The sequence below is a fragment of the Symphodus melops genome (genome assembly GCF_947650265.1).
Source record: "Symphodus melops genome assembly, chromosome: 8".
Classification (NCBI taxonomy): Eukaryota; Metazoa; Chordata; class Actinopteri; order Labriformes; family Labridae; genus Symphodus; species Symphodus melops.
The window spans coordinates 14069738-14085606 of NC_136698.1; the positions used below are offsets into that span (position 1 = coordinate 14069738).

At 41.1% G+C, this 15869-nt stretch overlaps 1 protein-coding gene across 1 annotated transcript; it reads right to left on the reverse strand.

The window, feature by feature from the left end:
* Positions 1 to 1944: 1944 nt before the first annotated feature.
* Positions 1945 to 15671, reverse strand: rnf11b (ring finger protein 11b). Its single transcript, XM_079349938.1, has 3 exons — positions 15117 to 15671; positions 4431 to 4600; positions 1945 to 4092 (listed from the first exon to the last, which is right to left on the reverse strand). The coding sequence occupies exons 1-3, from the start codon at positions 15237 to 15239 to the stop codon at positions 3921 to 3923; spliced, it is 465 nt and encodes a 154-aa protein (XP_079206064.1). The 5' UTR covers positions 15240 to 15671; the 3' UTR covers positions 1945 to 3920.
* Positions 15672 to 15869: the final 198 nt, after the last annotated feature.

The window sequence follows — 15869 nt, forward strand, 5'->3', positions numbered from 1 at the left end:
TACATTATTGATGTGCTATTAAAAAGTACTGCTCAGAGGGAGACAGTTCTGTGTAATTACCTGTACAAACGTAAACTGATTTAACTATAGTAAGTAAGTATAGTAAACTGATTTAACTATAGTAAGTAAGTATAGTAAACTGATTTAAACATAAACTGATTTAACTATAGTTACTATCTATAGTGGTTACTATAGCCAGTGGCTATAGTAACCACTATAGTGGCTATAGTAACTATAGCCAATCTGGGAATACATTCCTTACTAATAGATTTCTTCACAAACATGTTCATAAAGGTGTCTTATAACACATAAAAACATTTAAATCCAAATCCTCTAGGAAAATCTGTGAGAGCGGCTCAAAGTCGGGGTACCTGGAATAGTACTTTATTGGAACTATATAATTATTGATGAAAATTTGAAAATGTTAACCTTTGCTCTTGGTAGCTTGTAAGGGGTCAAACTCGGGGTTCTTTAGGATTCTGAATCCATTGCAAACATTTGTTTTCCAAAAAATCCACTCCTTGGTCGAGAAATGGCAACACCGACTTTTACTTGTAACTTTACAGTATAGCTTCTATGTTGTATCAATTATGATATAGAGCAGAGGTTCCCAAAAATGTCAGCTTTGGAGCCCCAAAATAACTGTGCTAGAGACCGGGGAACCCCACTGTCTCTATTTCAGCAGAGTAATGTAAGAAAGGCTGTATCATAATAGAATGTATAAACAGTAGGACTGAGTGGACATTCACAATTTCCTTAACAGACATTAGGTTTATGTAGGTGTCAAATTTCATTCATAGGAAGCAGCAGAAAACCTGCATTGTTTCTCTTATGGGAAGCATAAATTACTTTGCCACTGTTAACCATTTTTAACCATTAGTTAAAATTCAACTAATATTTGAAAGTTTTTTTTTCTTCACCATAATGGGTAAGATATGCAATTTTAGATCTTTCAACTTTTCTATTTGGTTATGGAAAGCATCTCGCGACGTCCCTCTCAGGTTCTCACAAGCCCCCAGGGGGTCCCAATCCCCACTTTAAAAACAGTTGAGTGTGGAGAAAACTCCGACCTGGACCCCTAATGCATTTAACAATGTGGTGCAGTATATTTTTAACTAGTATTCGAGATATTAAAATCAACATATAAAGCTGCTGTAAATTTACATGTAAAAGTGGCCATTTCTCCACGAGAAGTTGGATTTTTGGAAAACAAATGTTTGCAATGGATTCAGAATCCTAAAGAACCCCTAGTTTGATCGCTCACAAGCTACTAAGAGCAAAGGTTAACGTTCTCAAATTTTCATCAATAAGTATATATGGTAGTACCAATAAGGTACTATTCCAGGTACCCCGATTTTGAGCCGCTCTCACGGATTTTCCTAGAGGAGTTGGATTTAAATTATTTTGTGTTATATTATATATTGTGAAGAAATCTATTGGTAAGGAATTTATTCCCATACTTTTGAAATATTCCCGTACTAATAATAAACATCTAAACGATTTCAATAAATCTTTTTCTAGTCAGGGAAAAACATGCAATCACTTTTGATGATTTTGCTGGTAATTATGCAGCCTTTTATAAAGTAGTGTGACATGAAACCATGGCTACAAAAACTTCCTTTTTTCTAGGGAATAAATGGATTTCATCCAGAAGCTTGTCACTGTGACAAAGAGTGTGGGGTGTAAATATTAAACGGAGTCATTCTGTGGAGGAATGTGAGTGTTTAGTTTGAGAAACACATCTCTACTCAAGTTGTGCAGCCAAACCCAACCCTGTTTCCTGAGTACCATCAATGACACATAAGGCTGTTTGTTTTTGTTGGGCCTTTACCACAGGACTGCTGCCATGGTGCAGGAAACCAATGTTGTACCAGCTGTGTTAATCCTACACGTATCTTCACTCTTACATGTGATGTAAAAGAAACCAAATCCAGACACCAAAAAACACTTACAATTTTAATAGTTTTGTGATAATGTAGCTGAACATTTTCTTGACATCTGTTGTATTCTTCTCAACATGACATGTACAATGACAGCTCAGCAGCAGCACTGGCAGTCAAAACTGTGTTTTTTTGTACTATCTACCTCTTTACTTCTTGCAATTGACTGGTTTCTCTGATTTTACCAACAAATTCAAACCCTCGTTGTTAGTAACCTAAGGCCATGAGGCTCCACCTTACTGATGGAGGATAGAGAGAGTGAGGCAGATCAAAGTACTGTGCAAAGAATAAGGTGCGGACTGCCACCTCCACCATCTGATCTTTATGAAACATACACATTAAGGTTCAAACACACAAAAAGATAAAAGTCATTTGCAAACTGTGTGATGTCTGCATCATGCTTACTCTTCAGGGGAAGGATATATCATTTCCTACATAATTCAAAGTCTTGCTGACTCCCTTATCTGCCGAAGTTAGCAAGCAGAAGAAAAATAGAACTTAACTATTGAAAATCTTTGTGCTTTTATAGTAAACTGGGTGACTTGGATACTCACACAATGTTTCAAGAAGGTGATTTAGATTGAGGCCTTAAATTCATGTGAATAAAAATAAAAATAAATAAGAGATGTATAGTTTCTAAACGTAGGACTCTGCCGGCATCGAATTCTTACCCCATCAGTTAAATAAACGTCCTCAGTCACATTCACTGAAACAATACCCAGAACTAGGCCCGCATTGCCCACATCCTTGTGATGGCATCCTTCAGCAATGTGTGAACTAGGACATCACATTTAGGTTTAACTGTTTTGTTTGATTCATGCCATTAAACTGTAATGAGCAATATTGTCAGTCCACTGAGAGATTATTACAAATAAGGGTGATGATAAAGAGAAAGGGAAAGCAAAGCACACACGTCACTTTGACATAATTACTGAAAAATGGTCAACAGTTGTGGTGAGTCTGATAAAAAGTGCAAATATCTCTGATTTGTATCACTGTTTTGACAGCTGGTCTACTTGTACTGCTCATTGATTAGTCTAAGATCTCACTGTGAACAAGTCAGCAGCTTGACAGCAACAGTCTAGCAGCTATCCATCAGATTAGCAATCGTGTTTTCTTTTGACACGTCTGTCTTGTTGGTAAACACTGTACCCACAGAGCCCTTATGCTGACTGATAGAACAAACACACAACAGATTTCACAAAGCCACAGGACAATCCATTAATCCAACTATCAATCTCATGTATCTCCTAAAGGATCTGTACAACTTGAGGAAAGGGTGCTTTGGAAAAGCAATGTTTGTAGTCCATCTCTGTCGCTCTTCATATTGCATATCTCCATTGTGTCGCAGTTTTTCAGCAGATATGACTGTGCAACAGGCATCTGGGTAGAGCCCATCAAAGCATCTGGCAGATCTTCTCAAGAGTTTCCTCAGTCAAGTTGCTTGACATTACAGAAATCAGTATTCAGCAGTCTATGTAGCTTTAGGACTGTGGTGGTAAGATGCCCTTCCTTCTGTAGTCTGTCACTTGATTCAATGATGGGGAGAAAAGAAGTGTGAGACGGAGCACGCTTGTGTGTCTATAAGCATCCGCAAAAGCAGACCTTTGAAAGCTTTCTTAATAATATCAATGAACTATCATCCATTCCTCTTAACCTCCCTTTGCACATTCCTCCCCAATGTCATATTCAGTCTTTTTCACCCCTCATGATCCAGCTTCTTCCTGCTCACCACTGCTCATCTCTCCAATCCTGTTCAGAAGGCTGACAGGAATTTCTGAGACGCGCACACGCACACACACACACACGCACACACACTACGTCCTATATCTTCTTCAATCCTTCCTGTCAAACTGTTTTAAATCACCACTTTATTAATCCAGGGTACAGGTTAGCAAGATGGCGTCCATTGTGCATATGTTTGTGTGTATTCAGTCTGTTCCACAGGCCTCTGTGGGGTTATGCAAGTGTGTATGTTTGTCAGTTGGTCTCGTAAGAAGAGAGCAGCGCTGCGTCCACAGGCTCCATGCAGGAGGGGCAGGTGAAGGATCTCATCAGCCAGTCGTCTATACAGTCCATGTGATAGATGTGCATGCAAGGCAGGAACCGGATGGGGTCTCCATACACAAAGTCCATCATACAGATGACACACCTATAAAAGGAAGATACAGACATTCATTTTCATCCAATTTACTCAACACTGGTCAATAGTACAAAGTATTAATCAATGAAGTACAAAACAGGACTATTATTTCTGTTATCTCACTTACTTGACACTTCATGTTATTAGTGTTAGAATAAGAGCTGGTTTACTACCACTTTGAAAAATGCTTTGAATAGTTTATTTTGATGTCAATGTTTTTTTTAAAGACGTATAAATTATAAACTAACTGGGCTAAAACACAGATGATCTTACAACATCACCCTGCTTCTCTAAAACAAAACTAAACCTTTAACTGCTGAGAGTGACTACCCAGGGATTCTACTCACTCTCTGATCTTCTTCTCAGAGCCGTCTCGCCCTGGGTCATACACGCCCTTAGGGAGGTGCTGGATGAGTCCGATCCTCTGGGCGATGCGAACCTGCTCTTCCTCCGTCAGCTGGGTGGCCAGCCGGGTTTGACTGGGTGTAGGATGGTAGACGGGTACATGAATCTGTTCCTGCACAAAGAGAGAGAGAGAGAGAGAGAGGATCGCAAATGAGTCAGAATCCATGTTTTACTTGTGGAACAATGGCTAGCACGTAGAATCACAGATGAGAGGGGGGTTAATGGAAAAACAGAATAAAATACATAAAGATACCATGAATGCTTACCATAACAAGCAAAGCCGTATTGGTACACAAAAATCCTATCACATTAGAGTACCCAAACAGTTTTACACAGGTAATACATCTGTGCTAAATAACTAGTCTCTCCCTGGTCTATTGCAGGAAATATTCAGAGAGGAAATTTAAAACAAGAAAGCACTAGCACTGTTATTTCCTGCCTAAAAACATCACAACCCCCATTTTCCTGAGAAGTCATTTTCAAAAGCAGAAGACGTTCTTGTTTTTTTCACTTTCGGTTGAAGTCCAGCAGGGTCTAACAGATGAGCATCAAGTTTATGAGACTTTTTTTTTTTTTTTTTAATATGGCACAAATCTACAACAGAATTGTATTAATGCAGAGAGATACGAGAATGCAATTCTCAGTAATACAGTAAAACCTTTACTTTCCTCATTTTCACTTTGCTTTGTTCAGCACATAATGAAAGTGTTTAGATGACTTAGAGTTTCACAGTCATTCACACACCCCGTGTTCATAAATGTCATTTTATCTTTCAGGATATTATAAACGCATACCCGTATTGTCAATAACTGATGCAACCAATGACTCATTAAAGAAAGACTTTCTGATTCTGGGTCAGCCTGGTTATGACATGCTTGCAGACAGTAGGTGGTAGTGTTTCCCATTAACTCGTTCCAACAGTTGTTGCAGCACACAGCAGCTACACAGACAGTCTACATAACATGTAGGTTACCTACAGTAAAAACAAGGAATGCTTGTTGATTGTGCGGGATTGGGGGCTTTTTTTTTTATTGGATCGGACAGCTGAAGAGAGACAGGAAATGTTCGGACAGTAAGAGATGACTTGCAGAAAAGAGCCGAGGTCGGATTCGTAACCAGGATATAGTCTCTGTAAATGTGGCAAAACCGCTTACACAACAGCCTCCCCCGAATAAAAACATGCTTTCGGTTTAGTTAAACAGTAGTAAAGAGTTCATTAAGGTACAAATACATCCTTTTTCTCTATCTAATTTCCTTACTACACCTTTGAGTGTCTTCCTCCACCGAAAACTACAAGTTTCTCTTCACTCAAAAGTCTCACTTTGTTGTTTATCATACGGCCTTGTTTCTTCTACAAGAGCATATATAAGTGACAGGAACATTGCTAGAGAGGGCGAGCTATCGCTTCAATAACCTAGGACTAATTAAACAAAATAAAAGTCCATAAGATTACAGATAGTTTGGATGACACAACCTTTAAGCCATATTTCCAGGTCCAGGCAGATTAAACTGACAGGAGTGTCAGTATGGTAAAGCACTTCTACAGACTTCAAGGTTGGCGATTTAAACTTTGTGGTTTTTAAATGTCCTTAAAGAAAACATATTATCCCCTGTGGTCTAAACCAGCTCTCTCAGAACACTCCGTTTCGGTGTGTGTCTCTTTAAATGTAATAAACTCCCTTCTGAGTTACCCGGTAGATAACACTTGTTTGCTAGCGAGAGTAAAAATGTCAGACCTGCACAAAAGTTTCACTCTAGCCTGGTGGCTATCGCCATCGTCCATGGTTGGAGATACCAGAGGAGGGGAGGGTATTTTTTCCTTCTTCCAGAATCCAACTTTTAATGTCACAAGGAGAGCAAATTTAAGACTTATACAAACACGGAACAAAGACTGGATGGGTTTATTTCACATTTTGTGAGTCTGTAGAAACACTCAGGTTACCTAAATATTTGTTCAAAACACTGTCAAAGTGGATTTTTCATAATATGTCCCTTTTGACATTATTCTCAAAACACCCTTTACAGCGTACATTGGGCTAAAAGATTTGTAACATCTACTTTTCATATCTAAATGAGATCCCCAATTGATTCTGAGAGGACCACATGTATTAGATGAAGCCTTAAATATTAACATGAAACAGTAACCTGATGCATGCATTTGTATTTTGGGAATATTACTTCCTTATTCCCACCACAGCTGTGATGCAACGCTTTGAACATTTTTTCCTGAGCTGCCAGACTGTAAGAGAAAGAGAACGAGTTCAAACTGTACTGCCCTGTGTCACTATGATGTCCACATACCAGAGCTATTGTGTATGGAGGAGAAAGAGGCTGCAAACTGGTAGCATGATGACATGGCAAAAAATCCTGCTTTGAACACCCAGCTACTCTACAACTAAGAAAAAACGTTTTTGCAACCTCAGTGTGTACGCGTCCAACACGGCTATATTTTCTGCGAAAAATAAGCGGCACTTCACATATAGTCAGACCACAAACATAAAGTGATCACAGTCTCTGAAATGTTAACCCTCTGCAGACTGCTGCACACAACCCCAACAAGCATGTATTTAACAGACAACAATGGGAGGAGATGGATAGACATAAGCATCACAGGAGGGGTTTGTTGATGTGATAACAATCAGACTGACAGACTACACAACAGTTAACAGTATGTTTGTGTCACATTAATGTATCAGCTTGTAAAGCAGGAAGTTAGGGTGTTGCCATTGATACTGTTATGGAAAATTTTACTCCATTTGTACAACGAAGGTCTCACAGAATCTGTCATATAAAATGTATCTGAAATGTCTTAGAACACTACATGCACAGCATATTGGGTGTTTTGTTTCCCATCATTTCGTTCCCTTTATTCTGTTTCTCACACTCTGTACATGTGGGAAGAGTCACCCAGGCTCTTTCTCACTGGACTCCAGCTCCTTCTCAGCCTTGGGAGATGGTAAATAGTCATGTAGTCTCTTTTCTCACACTAGGAGATAGATTGTGCCCTGCCAGGTGGGCAGTGGCTCTATGTGGCGTGATGGGGAAGTGCTCTGTGTAGTGTGATGGAAATGTATAAGTTTTCATGTTTGCCTTTGCTCTGGGCCTCTTTCTCTCCTCACCGTGTGAGAGAGGGGTCTTCGAACGCTTATCTTGCCTTCGAATAAATGTTCATTGAGACCAGATCGATCTTGGAGTTCTTTTCTGAATAGATCTTCTCACTCTTTATTTTCACTCTTTGGTAATGGGAAAAACTCCACAACAATACAGATGTAAACAAAGTATTAAGTAATAATTATTATTAATATCAAAGTATTAAGCCGTGTATTCACACTAACCACTAACACATGAAGCTTACAAATAGCCACAAGACAGCCACAAAAAGACTGCAGATGAACCTAACGGATATAAAGTTTAGTTCTAAGGAAATGGGATGATCCATTGGTATTTGTTTGAAAATGTCTGAGTCACCATATGGTTAGGATGACACAAGAGCATTAGCAGATGAAGCAAGCAAGTCCGTTACACCACTGAGTAATATAATGACAACACTCTTTGACTCCTCTTTTGTGTGTCCACGCCGCCGACTGCTTTAGTACGAAGAGTTGGGAGGAAATCAGAGAATGATTGAGTCTTGATACTTGACACTAAGTTTGTTATAAAAACAGCAACCTCTTTGTGGCTGTGTTGTCAGCCAAAGAGCACAGAACAAAACAATGGCTTGTTTGTCTGCACCACCTCCTTCACCCATGAACATTTGTGTTACCATATTAGGTCACAAAAGTGTTAATCTGCCACAAGGAGCTCCCTGAAGTGGTGTATCACATCTTTGTCCTACCCGCTGTGCACACTGTGTTTGAACCCATCTACCAAGACGTTCATTCACAGTCATAACACAACACAAAGGTAAAACCACATTATTTTTTTGCGTGGGTGGGGGGAGCGTTGCTTAAAGTAGTACTGAGCATTATTGCAGACCTTACATTTCATAGAAGTACACATTGAAGAAAGTGTTAAATTTGTGTGCATTATAGTTGCAGTCATCTTTTTTTTTTTGAGCGGGGAGTCACCATATTTGGATGAGGAAGTAAAGCTAATGCAAAGTCATCAGAATATGGCTAAGGCTAATCTGTCATCTTTCATTTGACAGTTTGACATTGTTTCCAGCCGACCAAAACTGGATTTGGGTCATAAGCTGGCCAGAGATGTTTATCTGTTCACCTGAGAAAGCTTGTGGAAATGACAGGCTCGCAGCTCGTTCACATATCTCTGGTAGAGAGACGTCGGAGAGTGAGACACAGGAAATACTGCTGCATGCTCCTGTGAATGTGACATTGTCATTACCAATTGATATTTAAAATATGAATGATTCATTCATACAGATTCAATATATGGACGTTTGAATAAAAGCTCAGCGTTTGCTTCAAAGTTAATCTGGGGCCTCTCTTGTGTCTCTTCCAGGTGAGACATCTAAATATAAAACACCTTGCAGGCAAACCGTTTCTTTTGAGCTCAGCTAAACCAAACTGCTGACTGCAACGCAAGCCCTCTCATCTTGACAGCAATGCAGCTGTAGTACCAGACTCAAACAGACTTTCCTCTGTCGTGTTTGTGTGTGTCAAGTCAATCATGTGCACATCCTGCTCTACTAAAGCATCTAAAAGGAGGTTTATTCTTGTGCAGCATGACATGTTTTAGATCCAGTTTTACCCTCTAGGCCTCATGTTCACACAAGAAAGAGAGAGAAAAACAGGGGAAGAGTCTTGAAAGTGTATCGAGACAGACTTGAGCTTCATGCAAACACTGTCAGACACAGTGAATCTTCTAAAGCCTGCAGGCTGTTCCAGCCATTTAAGTTTGGCTGCAAAGCTAGCTGACAGCAGCATAAAGTACTTGCTGCAAAGACTGAATGTGATTATTAAAACCTCCCGTCACTCCTCCCATCATCTATGAGGCTTCAAGGAGAGACAGGCAAAAGTAAATATTAGGACTACAACCTCTGTTCCCTAAAGGACAGGAATTAGGTCAAACACAAAGTGTGGGATATCCTGTTCCTCTTACACCTTTAAGTTAGATGGTCTGTGATGACATATGTTTGGCTCCACCCACACAGAAATACAGCCGTCTTCACAGTTATCCCTCAGTTCCATAGCCGCTCCTGTGAATGGTTTCTCTGGAAACCCTAGTACCCCTCACTTCTGGTAAACAGCCCTGCAGCTGTGGGGAAGTAGCATAACGGTGCTGGTCATCATTCCGGTCCATCACTCCTGGGTCTGTCACAAACACTGCCAGTAGTTCTGGGTCATGCTGCTGCTGCTGCTGACCCTTTGAGACACACCAAGTTCACGAGCAACATCTGACTGCCTGCTACCGACATAAAGGAGCGCTATGGCCAGGTGGCGCTGCTCGTCTGTTAAGTGACGTTGTGTGTTCATGGCTGCTTGAATGAGGAACTGGGAATGACTTGCTTGTATTTTTTGGTATTGTAAGGCGCACTATACACAGTGAGAACATTAGGTGGAAAACACAACATGGTGTGTCTATCACTAATACAACTGCCTAGTTGTAAGTAGTGTTGAATTCAAACCTCCAGCACTCCAGCCCCTGATCAAATGTGCCCTCACACAGAGAGGTATTTGAAGATAACTGCTGTCGTATGCCAGGGAAATAGCCTCCACAATCCTGTGAGAAAGCTCCTGTTGAGACAGAGCTTTGCCCTTGGCTGGATTAGCAAAACAGAGCAATAGCTGGTGACAAATGCACACTCTGAGTACGCTCTATGTAGTTGCTTAGCACAGGCACAGGGAATTTAAAATCCTCTGCTCCTCAGATACAAAGGGAGTGGGGAATAAGCTCAAGAGCCAAAAAGGCATGGAACTATGGACTGAAGGGATAAGGCAAATACATCGCAATTGGGCCTAATGTGGCATTGGAGTTATCTGAAGTAACTGGGTACAAATGGGGTTGCACAGATAAAGAATGGAAGCATAATACTTCAATTATGGAAAAGGACAGACCCTTATCAAGTCATTCCTGAAGCAATGTCAACATTTCTGCAATTGAACTCTGAAATGGAAGTAGATTTCGGCTCGGACATCTCTACTCCAATGCCTTCCATTTATAGGCACAAAGGCCTTGAGTGGATGATACACTGGATCGTTTCCACCACACTTGGGTGCAGACCCTGAGCTCTCAACTCAACTCAACTTTATTTATAAAGCGCTTTTAACAGCCGTAGCTGTGACAAAGTGCTGTACATACATGAAGAGCACAAACATAAAACATAAAGCTATAGAGCTATTAAATTGTAGACACGTAGCCGTCACAGTTCCGGTCTTGGATGAATAAACTCCCCACATGCTTATGAGAAGAGGTCCCAGTGAAAAAGACACAGTCATTGCCTCACTGCCACCAGATTGATTATGATGACTTAGCCAGCCCCCGAGGGACCATCAGAATCAGGGAAAGACACGGATGGTGTACCCTTTCCAAAACAGGTGACATCATCTCCACTGGGAAAAGGGGAAAAAGAAGAGTGCTGGGCCATGGGTGCACGAGTGCATTCCATAGGTACATTGTGATCTGTTCACCGTGGAGGCAAAGAGGTCCACCTCTGCCCTGCCAAAGCGATTCCATATTTGAGCCACTATCTTTTAGAAGTAGTCCTTCCCTGGAGAGGAGGTCTAATCCCAGGAACGTTAGTGGTTCTGGGAGAAAAAAAACCCCCTGCACCACTGCAACAGAAAGTGAGAGAGTTTTAACAGTGGAAGTGACCGTGCCCCTCCCTGCTTGTTTCGGTAGAAGAGACCACTGCTGTGCGTTCTGATCAGAGCATTCTTTCCCGTAAGTATTGGGCGAAAATACTTCAGAGCCAAGTAGGTCGCTCCAGATTGTTTATTTGGAGCCAGCTTTGCAAAGAGTTCCAGACCCCCGTCGACTGCTGCACCATCACACAGAGCCTCCTACCCCATTAAGGTAGAGCACGGACTAGCATCTCCATCTGTCTTTCCAAGATGGTTCACCCATCTGTTACTGCAGGGATCTTTGGAAGCCTGTCGGTGGTGGTCACCAATGATAAGAAGGCAGTGCTCATTTCAGTCAACCTATTGTCAAGAGCTGGAGCTGAGGAAGGTAATAAGCCTCCTGCCAAACCACGCCTGCTCTGACTTGTCAATCAAGTCAGCTACATGCCTTAATGTAAAAAACTATTTTCATAATATCAAAACGAATGAGTTATCACCCCTCCCTAACTTCTGGTGTCTCTGTGACGGATACTTGATTAATTGCAGGATTTTGCACGTCAGCATTGGCTTAATTTTTTAACACCTGAGGTTGCGGCCTAGTGATGTGATATCCCACACCATATGTGTTGTCCCGAGTGAATCGACTGAAAGAGAACAACCCATACCATGCAGGGGGCCGAATGCCCACGCACCCAAACATAAACTCTCTCCCCCTAAAATGCAAACATAAAGGGGGCGCCTTATCTCTCGCAGCCCCGTCACAGGGATGACTCAGCACTCGTCTGTCCAGCTGCTTTCAAAAATCACCACTATCGACACACAGAAACTATTTCATGCAACACAAACACTATCATGGACACACACAACTATAGCCCAGTTTGTTAGATGACAGCTGATTCTGATCAAATACATTTTTGCTCAGGGCTTCATCCACTTAGCTCTCAAATAAAATGCATCTAGCCTTACACACATCTTAAGCCTACACACACAGTCTCTAAATGGAGTCTATATATAAAGCAGCAGAAGACATGTATTACCCTCAGGCCCTGTCGTTAGTGTCTGAGGAATGGCATGCACTTCAACTGTTTTTCATGAACTCTGCATGTGTTTGATGGTGTCGATGACTCCTTGACTTATGTCTAGTCAAAACATGTTCAAATGTTTACATAGTGTCATTCTACACTCAGTTTTGGGTTTCTTTTTGCCTGCATCCCATATTCCCAGTTAACTTGTTATTCCTATGACTTACAATTTATAAAGACAATTCTTGTTGCTTATACAACAACAGAAACCAGCTCATTGTTTGGATCTGAATCCTAATGCTTAATCATGATTTCCTTGGTATACGCATTTTTTTCTACTTTTCACACAGACAGACAGCTTGTGGTCTTAATACTGTTGGAATTCCAAGCAGAACAATGTTTTTTTTTTCTCATGTTGGCAAACAAATCTTTGCTTCTCCAGTAACCAGTAACGCTGGCATTTGCACCTAGACCCATAATCAACATAAATTCACTTTTAAATCCAATAGTGTAGCCTTTATCCTTTTAACACACACAGCACTTCCAAAGCTTGTTAAGCCAAAGTGAAAGTACACAAAAAATGTGTGCCGGGTTCTCAGGCTGGGTTCAGATGGTGAAGGTGCTGATTACTGTGGTCACCAGGGAGAAAAGAGCTGGCAGGTCTGAAAGAGCCCTTTATAATGAGATTTAAGCCCCGTTTCCACCGAGCGGGAACGGCGCACAGTTTGCGACGTTTCCATAAACTAATCCTGGGAAAGATTTCCAAATAACCGATCCGTACCGTCCCACTTTTTGGGACCCTTCCGTTGGGGTGCCAAGAATGTGAAGCCTACCCGAAAAGGTGGAGCTAAACACTGCAGTCTGTTGATTGGTTGAAAGAATCGTCACTTACCGTGTTACGTCGGCAAACAAAACTCCCCGTGTTTAAACCATTGACTGCAATACACAGCGGACTGTTTACGTCTGTATTTCGCCTCGCGGCACACAGCCTTCTCTGAAACAAAGCTTGATTGAGTTTTTGTAATAAAGAGTCACATGTCAGTGACCGAGTAGATGAACTGCTGGATGTCTTCCAGCGCTGGTTTTGTTTGTGTTGCGTTTTTGTCCTTTGTTTAATTTATTAGTTAGCGGTTAGCTGTTATCATTTGATGCTATTTACATAGCGGCTATTGTCATCCGGCTTACAGGCCGCCTACCAAATAGGGCACGGGTGGCTGTGGAAACGCAAACGGGATTGGGCTTAATCAAACCAAACCGTACCAAACTGTATCGATCCGTACCGGACTGCTGAGTGGAAACGGGGCTTTAGACCCTTTAGTTGTTTACCCTTTGTTAAACTCTTCCAAATAAGGCAATTATTGTGTTGTATATTACATTATCACTCCTCCATGATATCAGAAGGCTGAATTAAACACTGCTGTATGCCAGATTTGACATAGCTTACTTGTGGCAAACGGGGTATGGATGCATACCAAAGGACTCCTGAATCCGTGCAGATTTGATCTTTTACTGACATCGATAAAGGTCTTCAGTGTCACGCCATTGTTGATAAAATACCAAGATCATTAAGTAGACGTTTGAAATCTCTGTGACGTTACCAGAAAGTTTTCAGTTTGTGTAAAATGATTTAGCCCCAAGATGTGTCTACTGTGTATCAACATGTTCAGTTTAAACCATTTTTAATGCTCATTATACAAAACACACACACACAGTCAATGTGAAAAACAAGTTAAATACAGTGAGTTTATTTTATGACCTTGTTTAATGTTTTTTTCCTCTTTGTGTGACTGGTGGCTAGCTCTTTGATATGAATGTTTGTTTTCACATAAGAGGTACAAACTGGGGCGATAACTAACCCTCCACAGATAGCCTACCATGTTGGTTTGCCACCGCAAGGTCAAGTAAGTTCACTAAGCGTTCTATTTTTTTCTCTTTTTAAATTACATGACAAAGAATTGACATAGATAAGTGAGGAAATTTCACCTCTTAGCTTTTCAAACCTGCCATAGTCACTTATGATCACAAGAAAGGAGTGCATTTGATTACAGTATCTTGTATTGAAAACACAGATTGAAATGTCTTTGTACAATAAGCTTTGCTAGCCTATTTTGTCCTTTATTTCCCATGCTTTAAACACTAATCTTAAATCTACAGATAAGGCCTGACTTATCTCAGTAACATGCAGCCTTTGTGCCAAGGCCTTACATAAAGCATGCCAGACAGCTGCCTGTTCACATACAAAAACAAGAAGTGGAAACATTACGGATCATGCTAACAGCTCTAACATGTTGCTGATTAGATCTTTTTGAAATAACAACACATGGCAACCAATGCTGCTGCCTTTAACTGGGTCAGTGAAAGGGGTTGCTTTTTAAAGTGTTGACAGGTGTTTAAAAAAATTACACTTAAATGGAGAACTGGAGGAAAGTGTATGCTGTTAATGTGACTTTAATACATAATAATTAGTTCATCTGCGTTCATTGGGGACAAAATCCCCATGGTACAGCTCGTTTAAATGAAGACTATATTGAGTATAAATGGACCTTGTAACATAACAAAGGGGATTAGTGTTAGGCATGAAGGGACGAGGTCAGTGGGCTGGGTTGCTGGCCTGGCTTAGTATCCATGAACAGCTGATCCAGCTCACGTATTGTTTGTCTGACATAAATCTCAAAATGACCAGGCTACTTACTTTCCCTCTAATACTGAAATGCACTATAAATAAAAAGCTATAAATACAAATAAAAAGAGCTTTCCCATATTAGATGGCATCTTCTGAATGATCATCGTCGGTCATTTGATGAATATTGTTAAAACACAATCACGAAGTAGCCAGGTTTCACTCTGATATGTTGGTCTAAGTTACCTGATAGGGGGGCGGTGGCTCCTGGTCGGGATCATTACCGTCTCCGTAGCTGGCCCGGTCTGACTGAGAGTCATGTAGCAAAGAAATATCATCCGAGGTCGGAGATTTCAGACAGTTTCCCATCTCCTTCCTCGTCCGTCAAACTGCCCCCTCTTCTTCCTCAGTGTAGATTCACTAACCTAAGGTGTCACAAGCGACTTTCACGTATAATGTCAGTGGATGATGAGAAAGTGTCGAGAAGGCGTTTTTCCATAAACAGCTGATGAGTCTCCTCTCCCAGACGACGGGAGGGCTGCACAGCTCAACAACAACAAAACATCCCTCAGCTAGCAGCTAGCCACACAAAGAGCTAGTCTGCTAACACCAGCTAGCACTCGCAGGGAACCATGTGCCCTCGGTTGGCTCTAAAATACGACAAGTAAAACAAACCACAGACGTTTAAACCCCGCAGAGTTTTAAAAGCGAAGTTAATGTGAATCTCCCGCATTCATATATGAAATTGTTCCTGCTGCCTGTCTGTGACTGAATCCTCGCAGACAGGGACTTTCCACAAGGTGGTGATGTGGAGGCACAAAGTACCGCCCCTTCAGAGAGAGACAGCCAATGAGCGTTCACTCACACCAGAAAGATTTTAAATAAAGCCAATCACGTCACCCTCTCCTGAAAACGTAAACACACGGCCAAACAGATAATATGCTTTTTCATGTTCACTTTCGTGTACTTTTGTTACAGTTATGATAAAAAAAAAAAAAA

Coding starts and splice junctions, on each gene's coding strand:
- rnf11b (XM_079349938.1), bottom strand. CDS start 15,239: ATGGGAAACTGTCTGAAATCTCCGACCTCGGATGATATTTCTTTGCTA. Junction 4,601..15,116: donor AGCCACCGCCCCCCTATCAG/GTAACTTAGACC, acceptor CTCTTTGTGCAG/GAACAGATTCATGTACCCGT. Junction 4,093..4,430: donor TCTGAGAAGAAGATCAGAGA/GTGAGTAGAATC, acceptor TTCCTTTTATAG/GTGTGTCATCTGTATGATGG.